At 40.8% G+C, this 25,786-nt stretch overlaps 1 protein-coding gene across 3 annotated transcripts in view; it reads left to right on the top strand.

Annotated features, from left to right (window-relative positions):
- RELN (reelin) overlaps positions 1 to 25,786 on the top strand; it is a 300,039-nt gene that overhangs the window by 170,500 nt on the left and 103,753 nt on the right. For all 3 annotated transcript variants that reach the window (XM_081927578.1, XM_081927577.1, XM_081927579.1), the window contains 8 exons: positions 497 to 625; positions 1,471 to 1,580; positions 4,121 to 4,187; positions 6,964 to 7,197; positions 7,784 to 7,945; positions 14,125 to 14,361; positions 21,547 to 21,739; positions 24,235 to 24,347. In XM_081927578.1, the coding sequence (XP_081783704.1) occupies positions 497 to 625; positions 1,471 to 1,580; positions 4,121 to 4,187; positions 6,964 to 7,197; positions 7,784 to 7,945; positions 14,125 to 14,361; positions 21,547 to 21,739; positions 24,235 to 24,347 (1,245 nt within the window). The remainder of the gene's footprint in view (positions 1 to 496; positions 626 to 1,470; positions 1,581 to 4,120; positions 4,188 to 6,963; positions 7,198 to 7,783; positions 7,946 to 14,124; positions 14,362 to 21,546; positions 21,740 to 24,234; positions 24,348 to 25,786) is intronic.

Here is a 25,786-nt window from a genome sequence, read left to right as displayed (position 1 = left end):
CACAGCTTGGCCTTTTATCCCTGATTGTTCTGAACTTATGAAATATAAATAACCCAACTCAATCGCCTGCTCAGCCTCCTGACCCCTCCACAAAATGGTTTGAGAAACCTATTAGCAGTAGGAGCACACAGGCCTTACCTCTCAGTTCCCCTTTGGTCTGCCTCCTTCTTGACACACCAGTCCTGGCATCAATCCTCTTTAAACCCAATGTGAAAAACAACAGCCTGCTGGGCAAGTCAGACTTGCAGAAACTGCTCTCACACCCATCAGCTAAACACTTCCTGACAAGGGTTACCATCTCATCTTTTAACGCACTGTGCTTCATGTCTGTTTCATCTTGAATGTTCAGCACTCACAGGCATTTCATACTTCAGCATCCAGGGGATCAATTATTAAATAAGCCATGATTTTAAAGCTTTTGTGTGTTCTTGCTATTAATCTCAGCTAGTGTGGGATGAATAGCCCATTTTACTTCTCTGTTTCTTTGGGTTCCTAGTGTCAGTTTGGAGTTCTCCACCAACCATGGCCGATCCTGGTCCTTACTTCATTCTGAATGTTTGCCAGAGACATGTGTCGGGTCTCACCTTCCTCACAGCACAGTCTATGCCTCGGAAAACTACAGCGGGTAAGGAAGTTCACTCTAAATAGCTCTGGTGCAAAAATGATGCAAGAGGAAATTGCTCGTGACTCAGGAAAGCAACGGATATGATGTCAGTGTCTTAGCTCTTCTCTGTGACAAATGGAGGAAGGCATCTGATGTTATGCTAAGAAATTTTATTCACCTCAGGATGTTTTAATTGTAAGAAGGACAACCTGATGTTTTCAGGACCCATAGTAACTGAAAAATGATTTGATAAATCTATTAAATAAATGTGAATTTCTTCAGAATTATATCAAGCCTAAACAGTTGCTTATGGTTAACTCCCTCTGCATATTCAAACCTACATGGCTATATATGAGTCCTCGTTAAGCAGCAATAAAGTTACATTACAAGTGTAAAGTAAACCTTTTATGAGTGATGTCATTAAGGCTTCCTCAAGTATGGGCAAATCCCAGTATAATAAGGATTTGGCATAAAGGCTCTTACTCTACTTTCCTTGAACATTATATGTTCGTTCCAGAATTGTTTCCAAAGTTCCTATTTGTATAACAATAATTTGAAGGATTGAGAGCAGCTAGAATAATCTGCTTCAGTGATGATAGCCAGAGAGCTTACAAGCTAAATTTAGATTTGGGTTGGGGAGAGTGAGGCAAGGATATTAAGGAATGAATATATGCAAATACAGTTGCATGCATTTGGACTTAAGCTACTCTATCCACTCCACATGCTCCTAGAGTTTAAGACGCTGTGATCCTTAAATACTAGGGTACCCTTTGTCTTTGTGAGTGAATGAAGCATCTGCAACTGGTATGACACTATTATAACTCTAAATCGACTTGTAAGTTTGAAGGCTCATATGTTTGTTTCAGGTGGAACCGAATAACTATTCCACTTCCAAATGCAGCATTAACTAGAGATACCAGGATTCGATGGAGGCAAACAGGACCAATTCTTGGAAACATGTGGGCAATTGACAACAGTTAGTAGTATTCATTACCATCATCATTGTGCCTCAATAGTGCTTATTGTCTGTGCTCCCTTCTCAGTGAGTGCCTTTGTGTTTCGCAATATGATAAAAATGGTAGGGACCCCAGTTTCTTAAGCACTCCCCCCCCCAAGGTGTTGTTGTTTTCTTTATTAAAGTGAGGCTAAATATCCTTTTTCCAATCTAAATGGCTTGCAGAATCTTAGGATATAACATCATGCACTGAAGCAGGCAAATGCATATACCAGGGGTGCCCAAACTTTTTTCAAAGGGGCCCAGATTTGATGTGTGTGGGTTGACCAAAGTTGTTGAGCTTTTTTGAAGTTGCTGAGCTTTTTTTAAGATTTTACCCCAGGACATATACTGCCACGGGGGTCGGCAGGCTGGATTAGGCCCCTGAAACAATGGACTTTGGACATGCCTGACTTACACAGAAAGAGAGAGAGAGAGAAAAATATAGGGAAATCCTAGAAATTGTTTTGAAAACATAAACCTGATTTACGTATGTAATTTAAAAAATAATAATAATGCATGTGTCCTATTACACAGCCCCATGTGGAGTTGCAGGAATGATTTCTCTGGCTAGGTCCAGATGTACCAGGAAACCAAGGTTTAGAGATTTGCCACCACATGCTCTCCTAATGTCCATTTCTCTTCACTCTCCCTGTCTCTTGCACAGGAACTGCCCGGACACTTCTCTGCATGGGTTTAAATATTACAGCTAACTATCACTACATCCATCTGAGTGCAATCAACCACACACTCCTATTTTCACTTTTATAATTGTGTTTAAACTGAGTCTCCAGAGTGGGTGTAGGAGTATGGCTGGTTTCATTTTAATCCTGAGTGGGCAAGGAATTCATTTGCAAGAAGGAAGAGGCAGGGAGAAAGTAGGCAGAATTTCAAAGCCTGCTCCGAGTCCCACAGTCCTCGTTTAGCAGGCCTTATTGCCAGTAGATATGTAGATTAAGTCATATGAGATCTGTTAATAAAATAAGAAGGGCATGCTCAAAGCAAAATCATTTTACAATGTAGCACTTCATTTGTGAGTGACATACTATATAGCTGGTTTTATAGTAAACATATTTGAGGAACAAGAAAGCTGAAAAATGTGCAAAGCTCTGCGAAAGAATGTGAGAGTTCACTAATATCCCCACAAAGAAATAGGATAAATTTTAACATTATTTTATTATAAATGCAGGTTTTCAGGCCAAGATCTCTGATGTTGATCTGTGAGTGTGTTGTTGCTTTAACGAAAATTTTGCATCAAGCTAGGAAGTATGAAAAACGGAGTACACTTCTTCTTTTAAACAAGTTGCAGTCCAAAAGCTGCACCATGTAACTCAGTTTTTACAGGACATGCCTTACATGAATTAAAGCTGCAGACCTATACATACTTATTTAGGAGTGAGCCTTACTGAACTCAGTGAAACTGAGTAGACATGACTAGGATTGTGCTATTAATCTTATGGAAGGGGAAATGGGGAAGAACCTTTGATAAGTGATATTAAAATGTGTGATAGTTAATTCCTGCTGTTTTTTGTTGTAATGTTATTCACACATGCACATTTTTATTTTTTGCATTAACTAGGGATTAACTGTTTTTGAGTTTTTGAGGCAATATTAATGTTTTGGATTGTGTGTGGTGACGTCCCCCAAATGAAGGAAAATGGACATCAAACACTTTTCACTGTGTATTGTTATTAAGAGGGTATCCATGAAAAAACCGTAAGGCTAAAGCAGCACATAAGAAAATTCTAAACAGAACAATGGCAGCACAATTGGTGACTGAATGTTCATGTTTTGAAACCAAAACAAGTCCGCATGAATTTTCCATCAGAAATACATATTTAGCTTGCTAGTTTGGGCCTGAACATGGCAATGGCAAGGCTTTCCAGTGCTAGCTTCAAAGTTTCCAGTGGAAAAACAGGGCCAAACCAGGGACAATTTCAGTATCATGCCGGTTAAATGGAATGATTTTGTTCACATGGGAGTCTATGAGAGTGCTGGGTCCCCTGCTAGACACTAGAGTTTGTTGTCATAGCATGTACATGCTATACAGTGTTATTTGAAATGTTGTACTGTATTGATCATTACTAACTTCTTAGGTTTTCACACACTCATTGTGTGTTATTCATATCCATTGCTGGCTTTCTTGTATTTGTCTTGGGTCTTATTGAGCTCCTGGATAATCGATATAGTAAGGCTATTTTTGGAAAACTGCTTATCAATATCAGTTTCCTGCAAAAAAGGGGCAAATGTCCAAAAAATATCCAAATCATAAACTTAATTGTAACAATATTCAAAAGAACATAAATCATCTTGCAAGAGCAAGTTTTGTTTCAGTCAGAGTCATAGTTAACAAATGCATCCATCCATATATTCACTATAAATCTATCACTTACACAGTCACATTGCTTGGATCAAAGGTAAATATCCTATTCTTGCTTGATATTATGAAGTCAGTATATCTGTGCCTTGTTTGTTTTTTCTTTGTCCCAGAATTTAATATAACTAGTTTTCTTTATCTGCAGTTTACATTGGGCCATCTTGCCTCAAATTCTGCTCAGGTCGAGGGCAGTGCAGTAGAAATGGCTGCAAGTAAGTCTGACATAAACCACTGGCCAATGTATTTGTGTTTCATATTATGGTTCTTTCTAGGTTGTAAGATAGTCTGTCCTCTGGGAATGCACCCTCTCCTGGTAGAATAGGCAGGATCCTCTACAAGTGGTTATCAAGAAGAAGAGTTCTCGCCTCGCTTAGACCGGACTCTTGTTAAGTCATTCTGTCATTCATTCAGCCCATATGGAATCAAAACAATTATCAGGTCCTCTTATGTGGCATAAGGTGAGGGCAGTGCTATTTGCCAAATACTACTGCAGTGTTTCAGAGGGGCCTACCTGGGATCCGCCATGTAACATGGACTGCAGCACCACCTGATGGGTTGCTCCCTTTGTCTTCCGCCTTTATTTGTTTACCATACCTATTATTACTTCTCCCAACTGGCAGTGGCAAAAGGCATAGCTTCAGCTGCAGGGAGGAAAGCATCTTCCATGAGCTGCATACCCACTACTTCAAAAATTATTTGTCTTTTCTCCAGAGGTTTTGGAGCATTTTAAAGTTCCTCTAACTGACACTCCAATGGTCACCCTAACTTTTAACATTTACCATCCAACAATAACAATAGATGCACTGAAGTTTTGCTTCATCAGGTGTTTGAGACTGACTCCATTAGCCTCGGAGCCTCAGCCTCTATTTGCTAGGGTTCTGGTTATGTGGACTGGTCACCTACCGTATTTTTTGCTCTATAAGACGCACCAGACCACAAGACACATCTAGTTTTTGGAGGAGAAAAACAAGAAAAAAAAATATTCTGAATCTCAGAAGCCAGAACAGCCAGAGGGATCGCTGCGCAGTGAAAGCAGCAATCCCTCTTGCTGTTCTGGCTTCTGGGATAGCTGCGCAGCCTGCATTCGCTCCATAAGACGCAGACACATTTCCCCTTACTTTTTAGGAGGGGAAAAGTGAGTCTTATAGAGCAAAAAATACGGTAACTGCTTTCACCAAATCTATTAATTAAAAAATATATCTTTGTCTGTCACCTTTGTAGCAGAGTCCCTTTTTGATTGAGTGGTAGCTGGGCCTAGGTTTCTGGCCTCAGTGTCAGTCACAAGCAGAAATGAGGCCACGCCTCTCTTTGGCCATGGAGCTGTCATCTGCAGCTGGGGATCATGAAAGCTTGGAAATTTCCCATGATTCCCAACCACAAAAAATAATAATAATGGGAGTCCTCTGCCATATGTTACCCCTACCGCTTTGTGCAAAATAGGTTAGCGAGTGGCAAAGTAAGGTTATCTCAGGTGTTCCATTGAACCCTTCAAAAAAATTTGACTTTTTCAGAGTGTTGCCATGAAACACTTCTAGCAACTTGCTTTGTTTGGGTCAGACCGGAAGTGTGAACCTATTTCTGCCCACACATCCAAAGGACTATGAATGACACCTGTTGGGTGTGGGTAGGGCTCTGATTTGTTGCACTTAGGATGTACCAAGCCATGTCAACAGGGAGCTGATTTCCACATCATGCTAAGCCATACCACAGCTTAGTGTGAACTCACAAGGGTTAGGGTTCCTGGAGAGGAGTCTAGAGCTATCACATTCTTCCCCTAGTCCTCCTGCTGCTGCAGTGCTGTGTTTCCTTCAGGCAAACTATGAACTATAAACCTAGGAACAAACCTTGGAGTTACAGCTCGTGGTTTGCTGGAGAAGAGACAGTGGGACACAGAGAGAACAATGAAGGCGGGGATTCCTGTTTTCATACCTGTACAGTGGTACCTTGGTTCTCAAACTTAATCCGTTCCGGAAGTCCATTCCAAAACCAAAGCGTTCTAAAACCAAGTCGCACTTTCCCATAGAAAGTAATGCATAATGGATTAATCCATTCCAGACATTTAAAAAACAAACAAACCTAAAACAGCAATTTAACATGAATTTTACTATCTAACAAGACCATTGATCCATAAATTGAAAGCAATAATCAATATACTGTAATATTAAAAAAAGACAATATTGTAGATGCACTGATGATAGTCATTATTTGGATGGGGGGCTTTTATCCATTTCCGCAGTCACACAATCACTCAGTAGCTGAACTGGGTTCCACACAGTCACAAAAACAAATTAACCGAAAAAGCCTCAAAAACAAAAATGCAAAATAGCTAGCAAAAACAAAAGCGCCAAACTTAATCAAGGCGCAGCTTCTGATTGGTGCAGGTGCCCCAGAAACAGTAGCCAACAGCTGCATCGGATGTTCAGCTTCCAAAAAATGTTTGAAAACTGAAACACTTACTACCCTCTCTTGGTTTGACTACCAAGACATTTGAGAACCAAGGTACCACTGTATTACATTTCTCTCTCTGCTGTTATGTTTTTATTTTGACCATTCAGTTTCCTTTTCCTAATCTAGTTGCTGTTATAACATATAACACAGCTTCTTGGATTTTTGGAATTCCTGCCATATGTTATTTTAGTCTGGGCAAGGCAGAGGACAGACTGCCCTATAATAAATTCCACTGCAGTAAATAGGTATTACTGTCAAGTAGAAGAGTTTTGTTGTCTCGGGACAGGATTTCCGCAGTTTAGCAAAAGAATGTTTGAATGTGCTTTAAATATATATATATATTTGTAGAGATTTAAAACTGAAAAGGAATGGTAGCTGGGTAGACTTAATTTAATTTTTTGAAGTTTTATACAGCATTATGGTTGTTATGTCTGAAGACATCTGACTTTATCCATGACTTGATCTTGCACGTTCCATGACTTGATCTTTATAATACCTAGAATATTTAGCTGAACATAAAATTCTTATGTTTTATTACAGATGTGATCCTGGCTTTTCAGGGCCGGCATGTGAAATGGCCTCCCAGACCTTTCCTATGTTTATATCTGAGAGTTTTGGCAATTCTAGGCTTTCTTCGTATCACAATTTTTACTCTATCCGTGGTGCTGAAATAAGTTTTGGTTGTGGAGTCCTAGCGAGTGGCAAAGCCTTGGTTTTTAACAAAGACGGGAGGCGTCAGCTTATCACTTCTTTCCTTGACAGCTCACAGTCCAGGTAAACAGAAATAAATGGAAATAAGACATTACAACACAGGATCCAGAGAGCCTCGGGTATCATGTATTAAAACTCGCAGCCTCCAATAGAGAAAATTGATCTAACATGTTACTTAATATACTTCTTATTTGATTTTGGTTGTGTGGAATTTAATTTTAAAATTCATTTGCTTTATCTGCAGCGCTAAGTATTTAATACATTTGGGGGCAACTATTGTATGCCTGAGTTTGCAAACATGCGGCATTAATATCAAAAGTGAGTGTTGGAGCCAAGTGCTAATTAATTATTTATGAGGTTATATTTATTTTGACAGCTTGTGGCAGCTGATTAGATCCATTCGATATCTCCTCCACCCCCCCGGTTCCTAATAAATAATTGAAGGCAATAATGATTGGCATTTTAAAACAATATATTCCACATTGCGTTGCTGGACTGAATAAACAATTTCAGCTTCACAAAGACCCTATAAATATTGTTTTCCTTGGCTTGTCTAGATTTTTTAAGATTAAAAAAAAACAACCACAGTTCTAGGAAGAGAGTGCTGTATAAATTGCAATTTACAAGGATCCATCCCTTTGTTATCTAGGTTCCTCCAGTTCACCTTAAGGCTTGGAAGCAAATCCGTCCTGAGTACCTGCAAAGCGCCTGATCAGCCTGGAGAAGGAGTATTGCTGCACTATTCATATGACAATGGGATTACGTGGAAACTGCTGGAACATTATTCCTATCTCAACTACCATGAGCCAAGGTACAACAGTCATTTTCATGGAGAAGGATGTGCTTCCCCAGTTAAGTGCTGGCTGTCTACAGCCCCACCCATAACACACTTAAGCTGAAGCACTTGTATTTAAGATGATTTTGACAGACTCGGTTTAGTAGGAGTTGTTGGTTGAATGAAAATACACTATCGCTGCAGTTGTGCAAATTACCTTGTTGCTGTGGGGGTTTTTGTACCCTTCTCATGTTTTGAATTTAATATTATTTGAGAATGTGGGCGCTCCTTTAGATATTTATGGATTAACTGTATATGTAATGAAAGGCTACATATTTTGGAAACAATATCAGCAGCTGAGTATAATACTGTGGTACCTCGGGTTAAGTACTTAATTGGTTCCAGAGGTCCGTTCTTAACCTGAAACTGTTCTTAACCTGAAGCACCACTTTAGCTAATGGGGCCTTCTGCTGCCACCGTGCCGCCGGAGCACGATTTCTGTTCTCATCCTGAAGCAAAGTTCTTAACCCAAGGTACTATTTCTGGGTTGGCGGAGTCTGTAACCTGAAGCGTATGTAACCTGAAGCATATGTAACCTGAGGTACCACTGTATACTACAGTCAAAGCCACCTATACATTCCTACTCAGAATTATGTCCCTTTCATTTTGGTGAGCCTTATTCTCATACGATTATGCCTCAGTCCCATTATGCACTACAGTATTTAAGGGTTTTACTACATAGAGCCCAAACCTACCGTATTTTTCGTCCCATAGGATGCTCCGTCCCATAGGACGCACCTAATTTTTTGGGGGGGGGAAAGAAAGGAAAAAAATTTCCCCTTTATTTCCCCCCCCCAAACCAGGTCGGGGAACAGTGGGATGGCGGCGCTGCACCTCACCGCTGTCCCCCAAGCTTGTGGGGCTGGCTGATGTCTGCCCAAAGCGCGGGGCGCTCTGCTTCAGCGCGCCCCGCACTCCGTGCAGCAGGCTGCTATCCGCAGCCTAGGGAGCCCTGCGGGGCGCTCTGTTTCAGGGCACCATGCGCACCGGGCGGCAGGCTGCTATCCGCAGCGTGGAGAGCCCTGCGGGAACTCCCGTGGGCTCCCAAGGCTTACTGATAGCTTCCTGAAGCCTGGAGAGCGAGAGGGGTCGGTGCGCACCGACTCCTCTCGCTCTCCAAGCTTCAGCGAAAGCCTGTATTCGCCCCATAGGACGCACACAGATTTCCCCTTCATTTTTGGAGGGGGAAAAGAGCGTCCTATAGGGCGAAAAATACGGTAGTTCCCCTCGGCTATGCCCTTGTACCTTCCCAGAGCAATCTGGTAACGACTCTTCTTTCCCTGTTCAATGCATGGTAATAATGATAGTGATGAGGATTTTAGAATTTCATTTCCTTCCTGAAAGTGGGACTTCCATTCTAGAAGTATTTTTCATGTTATGTATAATGTATGAATTAAGGAAAGCGGCTGCCAGTGGAGCAGAACAATCTATATAGTTTTATGTACCTTTTCCACTGAATTCTTTGTATAATGGATTCCACAGTAAGAGGCAGTTCTATTTAGAGAGTCCTTTGCTCTCTATCCCGCCTTTCATCCCAGGAACTCAAGGCTGTGTGTACATGGTTCTTCCTCACCTTTATCCTCACAATAATCCTTTGAGGTAGGTTAGATCAAGATAGAGTGACCAGTCCAAGGTCACCTAGCAAACCTATGGGTCTAAGGGCTACAACTAGTCTTTGACTGCAGCGGCAGGTCATCAGAGAGGGGGCTAGCTGGGTATTTCTTGACTTCCCTGTTTGATAGTCAGAATTGCTGCTGGGTTAAACTCAGAGTAACTTTGGGCTTTATTGAAATAGTTATCCTGTGGCACTGTGGGTTAAACCACAGAGCCTAGGGCTTGCTGATTCGAAGGTTGGCGGTTTGAATCCCCTCGACGGGGTGAGCTCCCATTGCTCGGTCCCAGCTCTTGCCAACCTAGCAGTTCGAAAGCACATCAAAGTGCAAGTAGATAAATAGGTACCGCTCCGGCAGGAAGGTAAATGGCGTTTCCGTGCGCTGCTCTGGTTCGCCAGAAGTAGCTTAGTCATGCTGGCCACATGACCCAGAAGCTGTACGCTGGCTCCCTTGGCCAGTAAAGCGAGATGAGCGCCGCAACCCCAGAGTCGTCCACAACTGGACCTAATGGTCAGGAGTCCCTTTACCTGCACATGTATCTTCATTGGATAACATTGCCAGGAGCAATGTACAACTATACTTCAGTACTGGATTCCTTTGTCTGTTTAAAAGTAAGCATTATTTATTTATTTATTTATTTATTTTTGAACTTATGTACCACCCTATAGGAGGGACGCGGGTGGTGCTGTGGGTTAAACCACAGTGCCTAGGACTTGCCGATCAGAAGGTTGGCGGTTCGAATCCCCACAATGGGGTGAGCTCCCGTTGCTCGATCCCTGCTTCTGCCAACCTAGCAGTTCAAAAGCACATCACAGTACAAGTAGATAAACAGGTACACCTCCAGCAGGAAGGTAAACAGTGTTTCCGTGCGCTGCTCTGGTTCTCCAGAAGTAGCTTAGTCATGCTGGCCGCATGACCCGGAAGCTGTACGCCGGCTCCCTTGGCCAATAAAACGAGATGAGCGCCGCAACCCCAGAGTCATCCACTGCTGGAACTAATGGTCAGGGGTCCCTTTACCTTTACCACCCTATACCTGAAGGTCTCAAAATATATAACAACAACAACAACCCAATAACCCTCTCCCCCAAAAAACGCACATTTTAAAAGGGCATAGGATTTCAATCAGATCAACCAAAGGCCTGGTTAAAAAGGAATGTTTATGCCAGGTGCCTAAAGGTGTACAATGAAGGCACCAGGAAAACTTCCCTAGGGAGAGCATTCCACAGACAGGGAGCCACTGCAGAGAAGGCCCATTCTTGGACCTCTTGGGCAGGAGGCATTTGAAGAAGGGCCTCAGAAGATGATCTCAGGGTCCGGTTCATATGGAAAGAGGCAGTCCTTGAGGTATTGCGGTCCTGAGCCGTTTAAGGCTTTACAAATCTACAGTGGTACCTCGCAAGACGAATGCCTCGTAAGACGAAAAACTCGCAAGACGAAAGAGTTTTTCGTTTTTTGAGTTGCTTCGCAAGACGAATTTCCCTATGGGCTTGCTTCGCAAGACGAAAACGTCTTGCAGGTTTGTTTCCTTTTTCTTAAAACCGTTAATACCTATGGGAATCCGTGCTTCGCAAGACGAAAAATTCGCAAGACGAAAAAACTCGCAGAACTAATTAATTTCGTCTTGCGAGGTACCACTGTATGTATACATACATGTCAGGAGATCAGAAGTGGCTCACTTGGTGGGATGGAGCAACACCCTCCTGGAACCTGGTTGGTGCTGCTTACCAGGAGAGGGAGAGGTGTGGTGGCAGTGAGGTCAAGTGATAGCAGAGTTTATCAGCTGGTTAATTTGTCTTTCGGACCAATTCTGATGTAAATTCTTCTTTTGTAGAGATATACCCATGGGTATTTAGAAAATATTAGGGACTCCTGTTCTTGCTCCTTAGAACCACTGTTTCTGGATTAATTTTTCCAGCACTTCCAAAGTCACTTGTTCCATTTGACTTCTTCTTGTTAATCAGTTAGCACATTCTGTCTGCAAGAATAAATGTGATATCACAAGATACTTTGAGTGCATATATTAAGATTCACAAAGACAGCTTAGCAAGCACTTTCTGAAAGTGCTGTTATTTGCCATGAGTGAAGATGCAAAGAGGTTTTGCCTGTATGTGAAGAATCAAAGAGCGACGTAACAGCACATACCTCAGGTAATTATAAGGCCCATACAAGGGGGAAAGAAGGGGGAATTCATTCCCCACCGCCAGTCACTTATGCCAACTTACTTACAGGTTTTCTTTGAAGGAAAAAATAAGAAAACACACAGAGAGACTCAGTAGAAATATACTGAAAGCATTTTTTGCCAGTATTTAATTGTACATTGATGGAGACAAATGCTCCTTATGCTGTCCTGCCACACATCTCACCTTGCGTGTTGCATGCGGGCATCTGCTGTTATTGATTTATGGAACATTCACAAAGATGTCATTGCCATGGCAATTAATGTATGCTCCCTGTAGCTGTGTACTGTAATTGCTCCTGGAAATTCGATATTATTCTTAATTTTCTTCACAGTTTGTCAAGTACAGGTTTTGTTGTCACAGCTGTCAGGAGAAATCAAGTGGCCTTGAAGACGGTAGTAGGCTCGTGGGACTGGCTGGCAAAAGAAATGCATGGGCAGTACAAAACTGCACACAATCTCATCCTCTGATGGGAGTTCATTTTTATCTTTTGGAGACATGAGTATTTTCTAGGGATCGTTGCTCCAGAAATACTGCAGTTGGGTCCACAGTTATGTCAGTGCTATGATGAAAACAAATGGAGAAATAATTTGTTTAATGAAGGAATATAACATGTGCAACATGCTGTAGCCAAAGACACTGGGGGCAGTAAAGCTGACAAAAGGTTTTTAATTCAACTTTTGGAATGAGTCTAGCATAAAGGGTTTGTTGTTTTTTTCCTCTACAGAGACATGACCTAGAATTCCATGTCTTTCCCCAAAAAGCATTTATTTGAGTGGGAAATTAGCCTGGGAAGCAGTATTTAACAGAAGAAGAGCAAGAAGGGGCAAGGGGCTGATTAACCCTTTCCCCTGTCATGATATACAAAAAAATGTAATAATAATCCATCCTCTAGGCTACTTTCCCACCTGCTGGGGGGAGACCTCATGTCTTCCCCTTCCCCATGGATGAGAAAGTGGCTTGTGGGTAATTTTTGCAGTGACAATTATATGAAGGGGAACATTGAGCAGCCTCTCTTCACATGACCTTCCTTTGCTCAGATTGCCATCTTGCCAAGCCTGCTTTTGGTTTTTAAAACTCATGGGAAATGCTATGTAATGTCTAGTAGGGCCCTGACTGTAGCTAGCAATCTTTTCTAGAGATGGCAAGAGTTGCTTATACTTGCTCTGCTGTATGGTGATAATAATAACTGCCATTTTGGCTTACCTTAAAAGAGCTGTAACGATTATTGGGAATTAATCTATGCATATGAAGAGCTTTTAACATGTTAAACTGCTATAGAAAAAAAAAGTGAAGTTGCATTTTTCTCCTGTGGAAACATTGGTAATTTTTGTGTAGGCCTGTTCCAAAGTTTAGAAATGGTTGCCTGGAAAAGTACTGTAAGTATAATGTAGCTCAGGGAAACCTTGCGCTGTAAGAAACTCCCCCATCATGCACATTTGATCATCGAAACAAGTTTTGTTTAAATATGTTTTGACAGTCTTTTCCAACAAATATATTCCTGGAGCTATTGTACATCCACTGTATGGATAACTGGGATGATTTAGACACCCAAAGTGCTAGTTGTGCCTGTTGAAATTCAGACAGCTAATATAAAATTATATACTGCACCATAAATATGTTCTCCTGAAGAATTCAGTGCAGCCCACCTACTGGCTATATCTTACTTACTATCATAATTTATTGATCTCCAGAGACCTCTTGAATGTGTGCCAGCTACCTATTGCTGGTGATACACTACAAGAGAAGACTCTAATTCTTTTCCATTTGCTTTAAGCCAGTACATAATTCTGCTTTCTGCCATTCACATTTTATCACTTGTATTTTTCACTCCGTTCTCCTCTAACTCTGCTTATTTCTAATTTATTTAGCTTTGAATTGTAATCTTTCCACCAAGGTTTTGCTTTGTCCTTACCATAATGACATTTGGTTTAGTAGTCTTGTATAATATTACTAACCTCAGTAATAGCAACCGTGCATTGGGTTTTTAAAAAATACATGCATGCAGGGCAGTCAATGTACACTGAATTTCACAGAATTAATTAGGGGAAAGGGCCCCTGCCAAAAGGAACTTGCAATCTGAATTTTAATAGTGGGGAAAGGAGGGAGGGAGACACATGGGGTAGCAAGTGATAAAACATGAGCAAAAGCAGCTATACATATTTAGACTTGGGTTACAATAGGGGATAAGGATCAGAGCAGGAATAGACAACAGAACGGCAGTCAACAGAGGTTTGTTTTTAGGAGAGATTGGAAGAAAAATATGAAGGGGCCTCATGCAAAGGCATTGGCTTTGTAGAACCATTTAAGAGGTTTCTCTACCATGGCAGTTTCAATAAGTTCATTTTGTTGTTGTTTTTTAAAGAATAATTTCAGTGGAGCTACCAGAAGATGCAAGGCAGTTTGGCATTCAGTTCCGATGGTGGCAGCCATATCATTCTTCTCAAGGCGAGGACGTGTGGGCGATTGATGAAATCATCATGACTTCTGTACTTTTCAACAGTATTAGCCTAGACTTCACTAACTTGGTGGAAGTTACTCAGTCTCTTGGATTTTACTTGGGAAATGTTCAACCATACTGTGGCCATGACTGGACACTTTGGTGAGTATTTCGGGTTTTTGGTGTGAAATTTCATTCTTATATTCACTTGCTATAGTAGAAGCCCCAGTAAACTCAGCAGAACTTAGTATCATGTAAAAACCTGCTTTTAGGATATGGATATAAATCTTTAAGTAAAAAGGATAATAGAGCATGTTTCTAAGTATCCTAATGAGTGTAGAAAAGGTCTAATTGATTTCTGCAGATGACTCTCTTCTTACTTGTTGTTCATTAGAATTTTCCCCTGGGCACATAACATGAACAACAATGTGTTCGTTGACCTATATGTAATGAGGGGTAAATTTTACACTGCAATGCAATGTGATTTATGCTTGATGGTGAGCCTGCGCTCACACCGTTTCTTTGCCTGCAACATGTTGGAAGTTTATCCTGAACTGATCACTGATGTAAATTAAAGAATAATTAGCTGCTCTGATTTCCTTCAGTTACATTAATTAATTTATGCAAATTAAGGCTGGGAGATGGGACATAACGTGATTAGAGGACACACTTAAAACACAATTGATAAAGAGTTTTCTGTGTAGCTACTTAATCTTTTGTATTTAGCAGGACCTATCTCGCAACAATTCTATTCAAGGGATATATGATCTAGCCTAATCTAAGCACTTCTAAAGTCTAGCAATGTAATGGGACAGTTAAACACCTATTTATCTCTCTACTCCCATTGAATCCAATGGAGTTTTGAAAGGTTTTCACTGTGGCTGGATAAGTTCCCAGCAGTTTTCAGATATAAAGTGGTCTCTGTATGGAAAACTCATAAACCTACTCCCATGAATGTTTCCCCCCAGTGTTTTTGCCAACATCTCCATAGTGTGGGATATGTAATATCTACTTGCCAGCTGCTGTCTCATTACAAAATCCTGTTACTGCATATCAGATAGGTCCTATTTTGCCAGTATAGCAGGCTTCTTGGTGCCCCAAATCACCTACAGAATGGTGTTCGGGGAATTGTCTCTTGTTTTGCCATAGCTCTACTTCTGCTCTTAGTTCTGTATTTCACATTAGTGGGTTTTTTAATGCTACTCTGCTATGTGTTGCTGTTGCAGCAACAGCAATTCCCTACACCACAATTGTATGACACCCTACAGTTCCATGCCACACTACACATTGGAGTATCGCAGTGGCAGATCAGTTATCGAACCACCTCCATAATCCTTTCCAGTGCATTACTGTACATTGTAAAGATGGACTGTGACAACAATATGCAGAATGCATACAGTGGTGCCCCGCAAGACGAATGCCTCGCAAGACAAAAAACCCGCTAGACGAAAGGGTTTTCCGTTTTTCGATGCGCTTCGCAAGACGAATTTCCCTATGGGCTTGCTTTGCAAGACAAAAACATCTTGTGAGTCTTGCTTTGTATGGGAGGGTTTCTTTAAAACTTAGTAAATAAATAAAAAAGTTACTTCTGAATGGATATTTCCATGTATGAGACTATGCTTGTGTGAGTAAGACCCAACGAATAGTACTTCTGGGGAGGAAATATGTGTGTGCTATACAGATTCCGGTATATAGGTTCTTTCACACTGGAATGTAGGGTTAGACCCAGATGGGTTTCTCATGCCTAAAGTAGACACACTGAAATCAGTGGAGTTTAAAGTTAGGCATGACCACTTACATCAAGACCAAGGGTTGGCAACCTGTGGTCCATGGGTCAAAAGCGGCCCACAGGGGTCGTTTAAATGGCAAAGGAGCAGCCCCTGAACCAAGCCGCCCACTCGGTGAGTCCTCGCGTGCTTCACTAAACCGGCATAGCGCGGACTCACTTCCATGGCATTGGAAATCGCGTCTGCGCAGACGCAATCCGGCCCACCAAGTGATCTCCGCGGGAGTGAACTGGCCCAGATGAGGTAAAACTTGCCGACCCCTGATCAAGACTAACCGTGGATCCAGTACTTAAGATATTATTATGAACCAAAGCAGTATAATGCACCAATGGAAAGAATCAGTTTTATTAAGCTATGTTTCAATTGCCTTTGAAGGTTTTATTTCATAATGCACTTGCATATGAATATTGCATTAGCATAAACTTTATGTACTAGTATTACTAATGCATTAGGACTGGTATGGTGAAAAGTTATTTTCCATTAATTGTCAGCATCTGTTCAAATAAAGTTGAAAGGTATCCTGAGTCAAACATGAAGGCTCCAAGCCTGATTACAAGAACTTTATTTTTCTGCTTTCATCAAACCACCCAGTAAACGTTCATCCATCTCTAATCAAGATTTTTTTTTCTGCTATGGATTTGCTATATAATGAATAATTTGCTTTGAGAAACTGGAATCATTGTGATTATGAGAAAACAGTAAATAATAGAACTGTTGGCCCAAGGGCACCCAGGACTAACACGCCAGGACTTTTATTAACAAGTAGATTTTGAACAGTCTGATTTGACTTTCTGATCACCTCTCAAACTAAAAGGAGTTGACTTGGCTGTGAGAACAACGTAAAATGTGCTTTGGCAGTGATAATGAGGCTGTTGAAACTGCATTAACCACTTTAATAAGGACAATGGAAGTACTCACTGCTCATTAAAATGAAACAACATGGCCATGCTCAAACTGTTTGCATCATTTTCATCAAAGAGTTGGCATGAAAGGCCTTTAATGCCATTGCTTTCCCTCTGGTCTCCTTAGATTGGCACAGCATATGTGGGGATTTTTTTTGATGGGCTTTTTTTATTAGGTGGCAAGGTAAAAGTTCTTTTCTTGTTTTTTCTTCTTTTGGTTTCCCCCCCCCTCCCCCCGTAAGTCCAAACAAGAAACTACAGTGCTAATTACTCTGCAGCCTTCTCTTCTTGGTTGATTATTGGTTGATTATTGCTGAATTGGACAGAAAAGCATTGTGTGCACTTAAATTATTGGGCTGTATAAATATTCTTTGGGTGCTTTGTGAGAGGTGAACTACTCTCTTCCCTGACCTTGCATGTCTCAAGGGAAATTTTTTACTTATATCAGGACTGTGCAAATGGCTGGTAGTTAAATTAATTATTGTTGGCTTCTCCCAGCTGTGAGTCCATTTGCTTCTCATTTTCTAACTCATGACTTTCCATGAGCATGGATTGCTATGGCATGAAGAGTGTTCTCCTGGGAGAACTCTGACAATTGCTTTTTCATTAGAAGAACTGTAGTCAATATGCTATAAATCATTTTACACCATGTCATCTTAAAGCACAATTTCAAGAGAGGGGGGGGAATGCTTATAATTATATGGTGGGTTTCCCTTTGTCGACAGGAATTTGTAAAGCAGAATCTATTTCTCCTTCAAGATTTAAGCTCTGGCATTTATAAAAGCTTTTATACATTTTCCCACTGAAGTATTTCCTCTCCTTTACTGCTGCTTAATGAATGGAAATTAGCTCAAACTATAAAGTAACTTGTTCCATTAATTATCCATTAACATTCAGACCAATATTTGGTGGTGGTAATAATAATAATAATAATAATAATAATAATAATATGAACAGCCCAGATCACCTTTGAGAGCTAGAGTGGTTTAACTATACACAGTGGATAAGGGCTGTGTTTTTTCCTGTTACTGTAGGCATATGAAGTAATAACCTAGGTTTGTACCAAGTCACGCTGGAATTATTTCCAATTTGCTTAAGTGGGGAGGCACTTGTTAATCTTAAAGTTCTGTGAGCATTTGCATAGAGATTTGTATAAATATATTACAATAGCAATGAATGAAAGAATGAATGAATGAATCTCCGAAAAAATCAGATTTGTGTATCAGTACATCCAATAGCTGCAGTGATCTACGTGACGGTGGCTCAGCTTTTCCTAAAAAGAGCTAGGTGGTAGTAACCATGGCTACTACTAATGGTTCACAATGGTATCCTAATTCAGATTCCCCCCTTTGCATTAACGGCTAATCTGTTAAATACAGAAAAGCATTTTCACACTCCCATCCAGTGTTTCTGGATGATATACTGAGCTCCATGGATGCTGGTACCATTACTTGTGTGAAATTCTATGAAACTTCACATATGTATTGAGGTCCTTGGAGATTAAGGCAAGTGAAACAGACATGACCAAAAAAACCCACCTCCCTGTTATAAAAACTTTGCTATCTTCTGAGGCAAAACGACAAGGTTGACTGTGGGATTCTGCAATCTCTTATGTTAACATGCTCGATTTGTCCAACAACAATTTATCTGTATTCACAGGGGTTTCCATTGTTACTGAAAGTCATGGATTCAAAAGTGCAGTGGTTGTGAAAGTCCCTGTACATTTACTGATGCTATTATCCCCACATGTGCCAATTAGTCTACAGTGCTTGCAGGTGGACTGATTACTTTGGGAATACCCACAGAAGTTGACTACTTCTGAGTGTGCACATCATTTAATTAAATGTACAAGTAGAATTCATTTCCCAGAAGAATGTTTATAACAAACATCCTCTTGGTTCCTTGTTTCTGGAGAGCATTTGATCACTCTTCTTTTATGATGCAGCCAATATATTTGGCTACCTTCTGACAGTGCTCAAATTGATTCCAAGCGTATGTTTTTTCACACAAAGGAAGAGGGGGTCGGGAATCCAGCAGTAAAAATCAGCAGTAGGCAGGTACACTGGAGAATTACGGAAGGAAGAAATGAGAGAGGGAATAGAGTCAGTGTCTTTAATGCTACTGAGTTATGGCTACCGGCAATCTGTAGGCATAAAACGAAACTATGAAAAGGTACGGTTGTTGTTTTTTAAAAAGCATCTCTTCGCATATCATGCTCAGTATGGTCCCTGCATAACATACCTTCTTTGATCTTTTTTTGATCCTTTAACAATGGCCTATGAGACAAAGAGATTGTGCTTTCTTAGTATTTAGGAGTTGAGGGGGCAGGGGGAGAGATTCCCAGCACTTAGAAGGCATCAAAGTTATTCTACCCACCCACCCTGGATATATATCCAGTGCAATGAACATAAAAGAAGGCAAGAATATACAGTGGATTGGCCAACACAGAGAAATCCAGTTTATTATTCAGCCTGATATATTTTAGCCACGTAGAAGATCCAGACAAATCCCAAATCTTGAGCCAATCAAGGGAGCTTTGGAGGGACTTCAGCTTCTCAGAGGTGAAGCAGGATCTGTATGAAGCACCCTGAATCAAAGCAGGCCCCCCCAAAGCACTTTGTGGCAGCTCAGCAATTCAGACAATGCTGCAGACAGGTGTCTTACTAATGTAACTTGGCTTACCATATAAGGAAAACACCAAGGTAGGAGAGAACGGGCAGCTCCATTGTGACGGACAGGTCTTGCTTACAATCAGTGGGAATCATTTTATCAGGGTTCTCCAGTCCCAGTGCTTTGGGGGAGTGATGTTGAAGCAAGTAAATAGCTCAGATCTCATGTGCATCTTGCAGTTTTTCTGTTTTCTGAGGAGCAGGAACATTATTTAAAGAGTTATGGTGCAGCAGTTGGAGCGAGACTTTCTGTTGTTTAAGTCCAATGCAGTCCTGTTTCCCATCCTTTCATTTAAAACCGTGTAGTATTTTCATTATCCTTCTGATTTAATCTTCTTGTTCTTGCTTCAGAGTCTTGTGTTGTTTGCTTGTTCTTATCAGAATCAGTGGGGGGGGACCCCTTCCCTAAAGGTGTTTGCTTTAAGTTCATTGTTGTTTGTCTCATGTGATTCTTATTTAGCCTTACATTATTAAGTTGTGTGTGTGTGTGTGTGTGTGTCTGTCTGTCTGTCTGTCCCGAGTGATTTTTATTTATTTTATTATCAGACAGGCAGTACATGCAGGCCCCAGGAATTCATTTGTTAGGGTAGCATTCACATAACGAGCTGACGATTCCCCAAATTTCCTATGGGAACATTTCTAATCTGTAACTCTCCCTCCACCCACAATGGTTTCTTCCTAAAATGGCTGCAACCGACCAGTGAAAGAGAGCCAAAGGGAAAACGGATTTCTCCAATCTCTCCTGCTCTCTTATTTGTCCAATCTCTTTCCCCCCTCCCTCTCTCCATGGTTTCTGCCCCAAAATGGCAGCTGTCAACCAGCAAAGCACATGTAAGGAAGGTGGCAAACTCTAGCTGTTCAGAGCATGTGTTCTTAAGCTTCTGGGGCATAACAATGCTCAACCAATTTAATATTTCCTTTTAAAATGTTGATTTTTCAACATAACCTACTAAAGCTCAAAGGTACATGCTGAGTTAAATTTTAGGCATCAAGGTCCCTTTAGTGCTAATCCCAGTGCTGCTACTGTTCTCTTAGAAGAACAGAATATTTACACTGGCTACGCCCCTGAAAAAAAGGTCCCACACTCTTTTAAAGTGAACCTGTGATTGTCAGGACTCCTGAGTCTCAGAGCCTGAAACTCAGGGGACAAGCAGTTTGAAACTTAAGGGCACTGCTGCTGAGTGAGCAAGAGGCAGACTATAACCAGAAGAAAATTGTAAGAAGAAAAATTGGAAGCCAGTACCAAAAATGGGAGAACCCTGAGAGAAGGGGACTTCAAGAGCTGATAGGAATCTCTACTTAACTGAGATGGAATCTAGACACATATAAAAAATGTTGCGAAAATGTTTTTTTTTTTTTTAAAGGTTTTGAAAAATATATTGAATTTGCCATAGCTTACCATTGCCATCTAGTGTCACATTTATATAATGCACTTTACAACACAAAACGTTTTATTTGCAGCTGTATAGATGAGTCTTGAGACTGCAGTCATCGCAATGGTAACTGGAAGAAAGCCCCACTGAATTTAATGGGACGTCCTTCTGAATAGACATGGTCTAATTCAGCATAATTCATTCACTGAAAGGCCACAGATTTTATACCAAAAATGATCCAGCACTTATTTTAGTAAAACTGCTTCTTAACACTATTGTGGTCCCAGTTTCTACTTAATAATAAACAGCAGATAGCCTTTCGAAATCAAATACATTTTTTCTACCACTTGATTTCCTAGTGTGTGGCATTCTTCCCTGTCTGCGTTCTTAGTGACCCAACAGCATACAGAATCCAGCTAATTATTTTCTTGACCTATAATATTCATTGCTTTTTATAATTTTCTGAACCACAGGTCTTCACTTCCTCTTGCCCACAGCATGCACCTTCATGCTGTGAGAAAAAATAACAACAGGTATAACTAAACTAAAAGTGTCACAGTCATATATAGCTGCTGCTTCTCAACTATTTTTTAAAGCAAATCCTTATTTCTTCCAGTTTTACAGGAGACTCTAAGCTAGCTTCTAGCATGCGCTACGTGGAAACACAGTCTATGCAAATTGGAGCGTCCTATATGCTGCAGTTCAACTTGGTAATGGGCTGTGGGCAGCCGTACAGGCCTCACATGGACAACCAAGTGAAGCTGGAATACTCTACTAACCATGGTCTTACTTGGCATCTGGTTCAAGAGGTACGTCCGATCAAGGAAGGCAGCCCAGTTCACACTTAACACTAAAACATGGTTTACTGCTTTGTTTGCAAGCTGTGTGCGTGGGTCTTGGACTTGTTGCGCTGTCTGGCTTGTAGCAACTCTGCTTAATTTCAGAACAGCCCAACTGCAAACAGTGGTTCCTGGACCTGGCTTGTTGTACTGGCTAGAGTTTGCTTTATAAACTATTGTCCCTGGTCCAGATGACACAACAAGCCAAATTGAATGGAAACAGAAAATAAATGCTAGTGAAATCTCTCTTCCAGACACCTCATTGGAGGAGAGAGGTGAATGCGCAAGCCTGAGGTTTGCTTGGGTTCATTGCAACAGTGTGGACATAAAGCTAACCCCCCATTGAGCATTATGTGATCAAGCCTGCTGATATGTTGAGTTCACACATTCTGTCCTCTCCTCTCCCTCTGGTTTGGAGATAAGGAAGAGACTGGAAGCACATGCTACTGGTTTAGCACTAACAATTTATTGTTGTGCGCCAAAAGACAAGTCTTTGTTAGGTTTAAATTGTGGTTAATTGAAACAGACCAAATTTATTATCTTGGCTTGCTATTAAACAATAGCTTAAACCAGTGTTTTTCAACCTTTTTTGGGCAAAGGCACACTTGTTTCATGAAAAAAATCACGAGGCACACCACCATTAGAAAATGTTAAAAAATTTAACTCTGTGCCTATATTGACTATATATAAAGTAATTCTCTTGAATAGGAATCAAATAAACACAAAGAAAGTATTTTATAATTACTTTATTATGAAATAGTAAGTAAACAGAAATATGAAAAATTATAAAATAATTTATTTTAAAATCTTTCGAATTTTTCAATTTTTCCCACGGCACACCAGGCAACATCTTGCGGCACACTAGTGTGCCGCGGAACAGTGGTTGAAAAACACTGGCTTAAACCATGGGTAGGCAAACTAAGGTCCAGGGGCCGGATCCGGCCCAATCGCCTTCTCAGTCCGGCCCACAGACGGTCCGGGAATCAGCATCTTTTTTACATGAGTAGAATGTGTGCTTTTATTTAAAATGCATCTCTGGGTTATTTGTGGGGCATAGGAATTTGTTCATATTTTTTTCCAAAATATAGTCTGGCCCCCCCCACAAGGTCAGAGGGACTGTGGACCAGCCCCCTGCTGAAAAAGTTTGCTGACCCCTGCTTTAACTAATCAGTTTGTCCTTTCCAGATTATAAAATTACCTAATAAGTTTTCCTGTAGGAAAACATAACTCATGGGCTGTGATCTAGAGAAAAACAGGCACATTTACACCCCACAGGCATCTGTGGGGCAAGCACTGAGTCAATAACCTGAATTCTATTGATTTACATTCGCCTTAGTTTTTCTAGATTTCGTGCAGTATCTGCAGGATGCCAATGGCAGACTTTGGGCTCTCAAATTTCAATGGTGCCCTGTGTGACACTAAAATTCAGTGGCCCCCCGCTGCCAGCCTCTTGTGATCCATTTTACAGCTTTGTTGTACCACCCCCAGCAGTGTAGTGTAGTACAGTGCCCAGTGTGGCCGAACCGGTCTTGCTACCCTAAAACTGCCTCTGAGGAAGCTCAGGTATTATTCCAATGAAACATGGAAAGAATCCAGCCCTCCAAGCAACTTTATTCTGCCAGTACTGGATAATTCCAACTTTATTATAGCTCCATCTGTGGGAGGGCTGACCCCAGAAGCAATGTCTGAGGTATAGAATGCCCCCAGAGAATCTAGAAATTGTTATGTACTGAAGTTCTCACCCTGGGCCAGCAGGGGGATACTGTAGATAGTTTTCACTCAGGTCCACGTATGCAAATAAGGGATTGAAAGTGACATTCAGTGATTGGATAGTTACAGAAAGTTGTTACTGTTGCGTTGTAGTGGAGCAGGCTGGCTGAACCCTTCAGTTCTGTTCTGGCCTGTGAATAAACAAGAGCTGTGTTGTTCACCCACAACTTAACAGAAATGGTCCATCCCTGGATGAAAGGCTACTGTTTTGATGCCTTATGAGGTATTTTATTCATGACAGAAATATTGTAGCGCAGGATTGGGAACCCATTTCAGCCTGAGGAATGCATTCACTTCAGGGTAACTTTCCAGGGGGCACAAACTAGCAGTAGGTGGGGTGAGAGGCAAAACGAGGCTAGCTTTTATACACTCTCAAACTCCTCCCAAGCCTTCGTCAAGCCAAGGAATAAATCATTATTAAAATTCAAGCAGACAATTCAGCCACGCAAAAGCAGAAAGTGAAGCAAGGCCCATGAGGGGGGAGCCCTGAGGGGAAAGGATGTGTCTGAGGATAGCGTGTGGCCTCTGTAGCGTCCCAAGGACCAAAGAGGGAAGTCTGGTGTTCCCCTCCCTTGTAGTGAATTTTATTGGTTAAATAACCTTCACACCTTTTTTTAAAAAAAGTTAATTTTAATGTCTTCACGTTAATCCTGATATTCTTGTGTGTCCTGTCCTCTGCCCCTTTCCGCCGTAAGGAATGTCTTCCAAGTATGCCTAGCTGCCAGGAGTTTACACCAGCAAGCATCTACCATTCCAGTGAATATACGAAGTGGAGGAGAATCACAGTACTTTTACCTCAGAAAACATGGTAATATCTGCTTTTCCTAATGAACATATCCTGCTGTCTTTCATGCAAATACGAGGGTTCTCCAAATTACCTTGAGGTCCAATTACATTTATAGTTATATCAGCCATGCTGTTCTGTTATTGGAAGCTTCCTTTTTTATTTTATTTATATTTATATTTATTTAGTGTTTTTCAAATAAGTTGTTTATTACAAAAGACATAAGTCTACAATACGCTCTCATCAGAAACACCCACCTTGATCCTGCAAGGCAAGGGCAACTAACTTTTTTTTAGGCGTGTCAGCATGAGTTTGGCCAAAATCTTCTATTGAATGGTGAGACCAATTCATGGGTTTTTAAAGGGCACCTTTTGGATGTCTTAGGTAGGGAGTCACAATAGGCTTTTGGCATCACAAAATCACAGTAGAGGGCTAGTGGGAGTGGTCAGAAAATATTTTAAATAAAATAAATAATAACTGTGCTTGTAAACATCTCTGCAACTTCCTGTTGCTCAGGGAATTTAGAAGCATGAAACAGTTGTATTGAAATGTTGATATTACCCATTAATAATTGCTGCTAATTATTGTTTTAAATGGCTGTAATGATTGCATGGGTTTTGGTTTATTGATATCATGTAGTGGTATTTTAAATGGCCTCGGCCCAGTATACCTGAAGGAGCGTCTCCACCCCCATCATTCAGCCCGGACACTGAGATCCAGTTCCCTCACTGCGAGAAGTGAGGTTACAGGGAACCAGGCAGAGGGCCTTCTTGGTGGTGGCGCCTGCTCTGTGGAACGCCCTCCTGTCAGATGTCAAGGAAATAAACAACTATCTGACTTTTAGAAGACATCTGAAAGCAGCCCTGTTTAGGGAAGTTTTTAATGTTCTGTTGAAAGCCGCCCAGAGTGGCTGAGGAAACCCAGCCAGATTATTATTATTATTATTATTATTATTATTATTATTATTATATTGTAACCCAGTTACAATGAATTGATGAGAGGGGGGATAGGAAATTAATGCTGCATAGGCCCAAATGCCATTTCAGGATAAGCGTCATACTTTATGTTTCTAGGAATTAAATTCCTTGAAAAAACAATTCATTTGGATGTAAGCACTACAAAATCTTCTTGGTATCAGGTGGAAATATTTAAGCACACACTGAGCTCTATTATTGAAATCAAAGGGAGCCAGTAAAGCTTAGCTTCTCCCCTATTATGCTCTGAATTAGTAACAATCATAAGGTTTTTATTAGCAATTTCCATGACCAAAGCAATGCAAATACATTTATTAATCACCAGTTTCTATAAATATCTTATAGCCATTCCATTTATTCATTTCCAAAACAAACAAATAATCAGAAGATTCCTCTACTTTTTCTTTGGTCTTGTAATCACAATAACTCTGACATTTTTTAAAAAAACTAGATAGGTTTCAGTGTTATAAACCCTTTTATGGCTTCCTT

This window comes from Podarcis melisellensis (genome assembly GCF_964234715.1).
Source record: "Podarcis melisellensis genome assembly, chromosome: 10".
NCBI classification, from domain to species: Eukaryota; Metazoa; Chordata; class Lepidosauria; order Squamata; family Lacertidae; genus Podarcis; species Podarcis melisellensis.
This window is presented reverse-complemented; position numbering and strand designations above follow the sequence as displayed.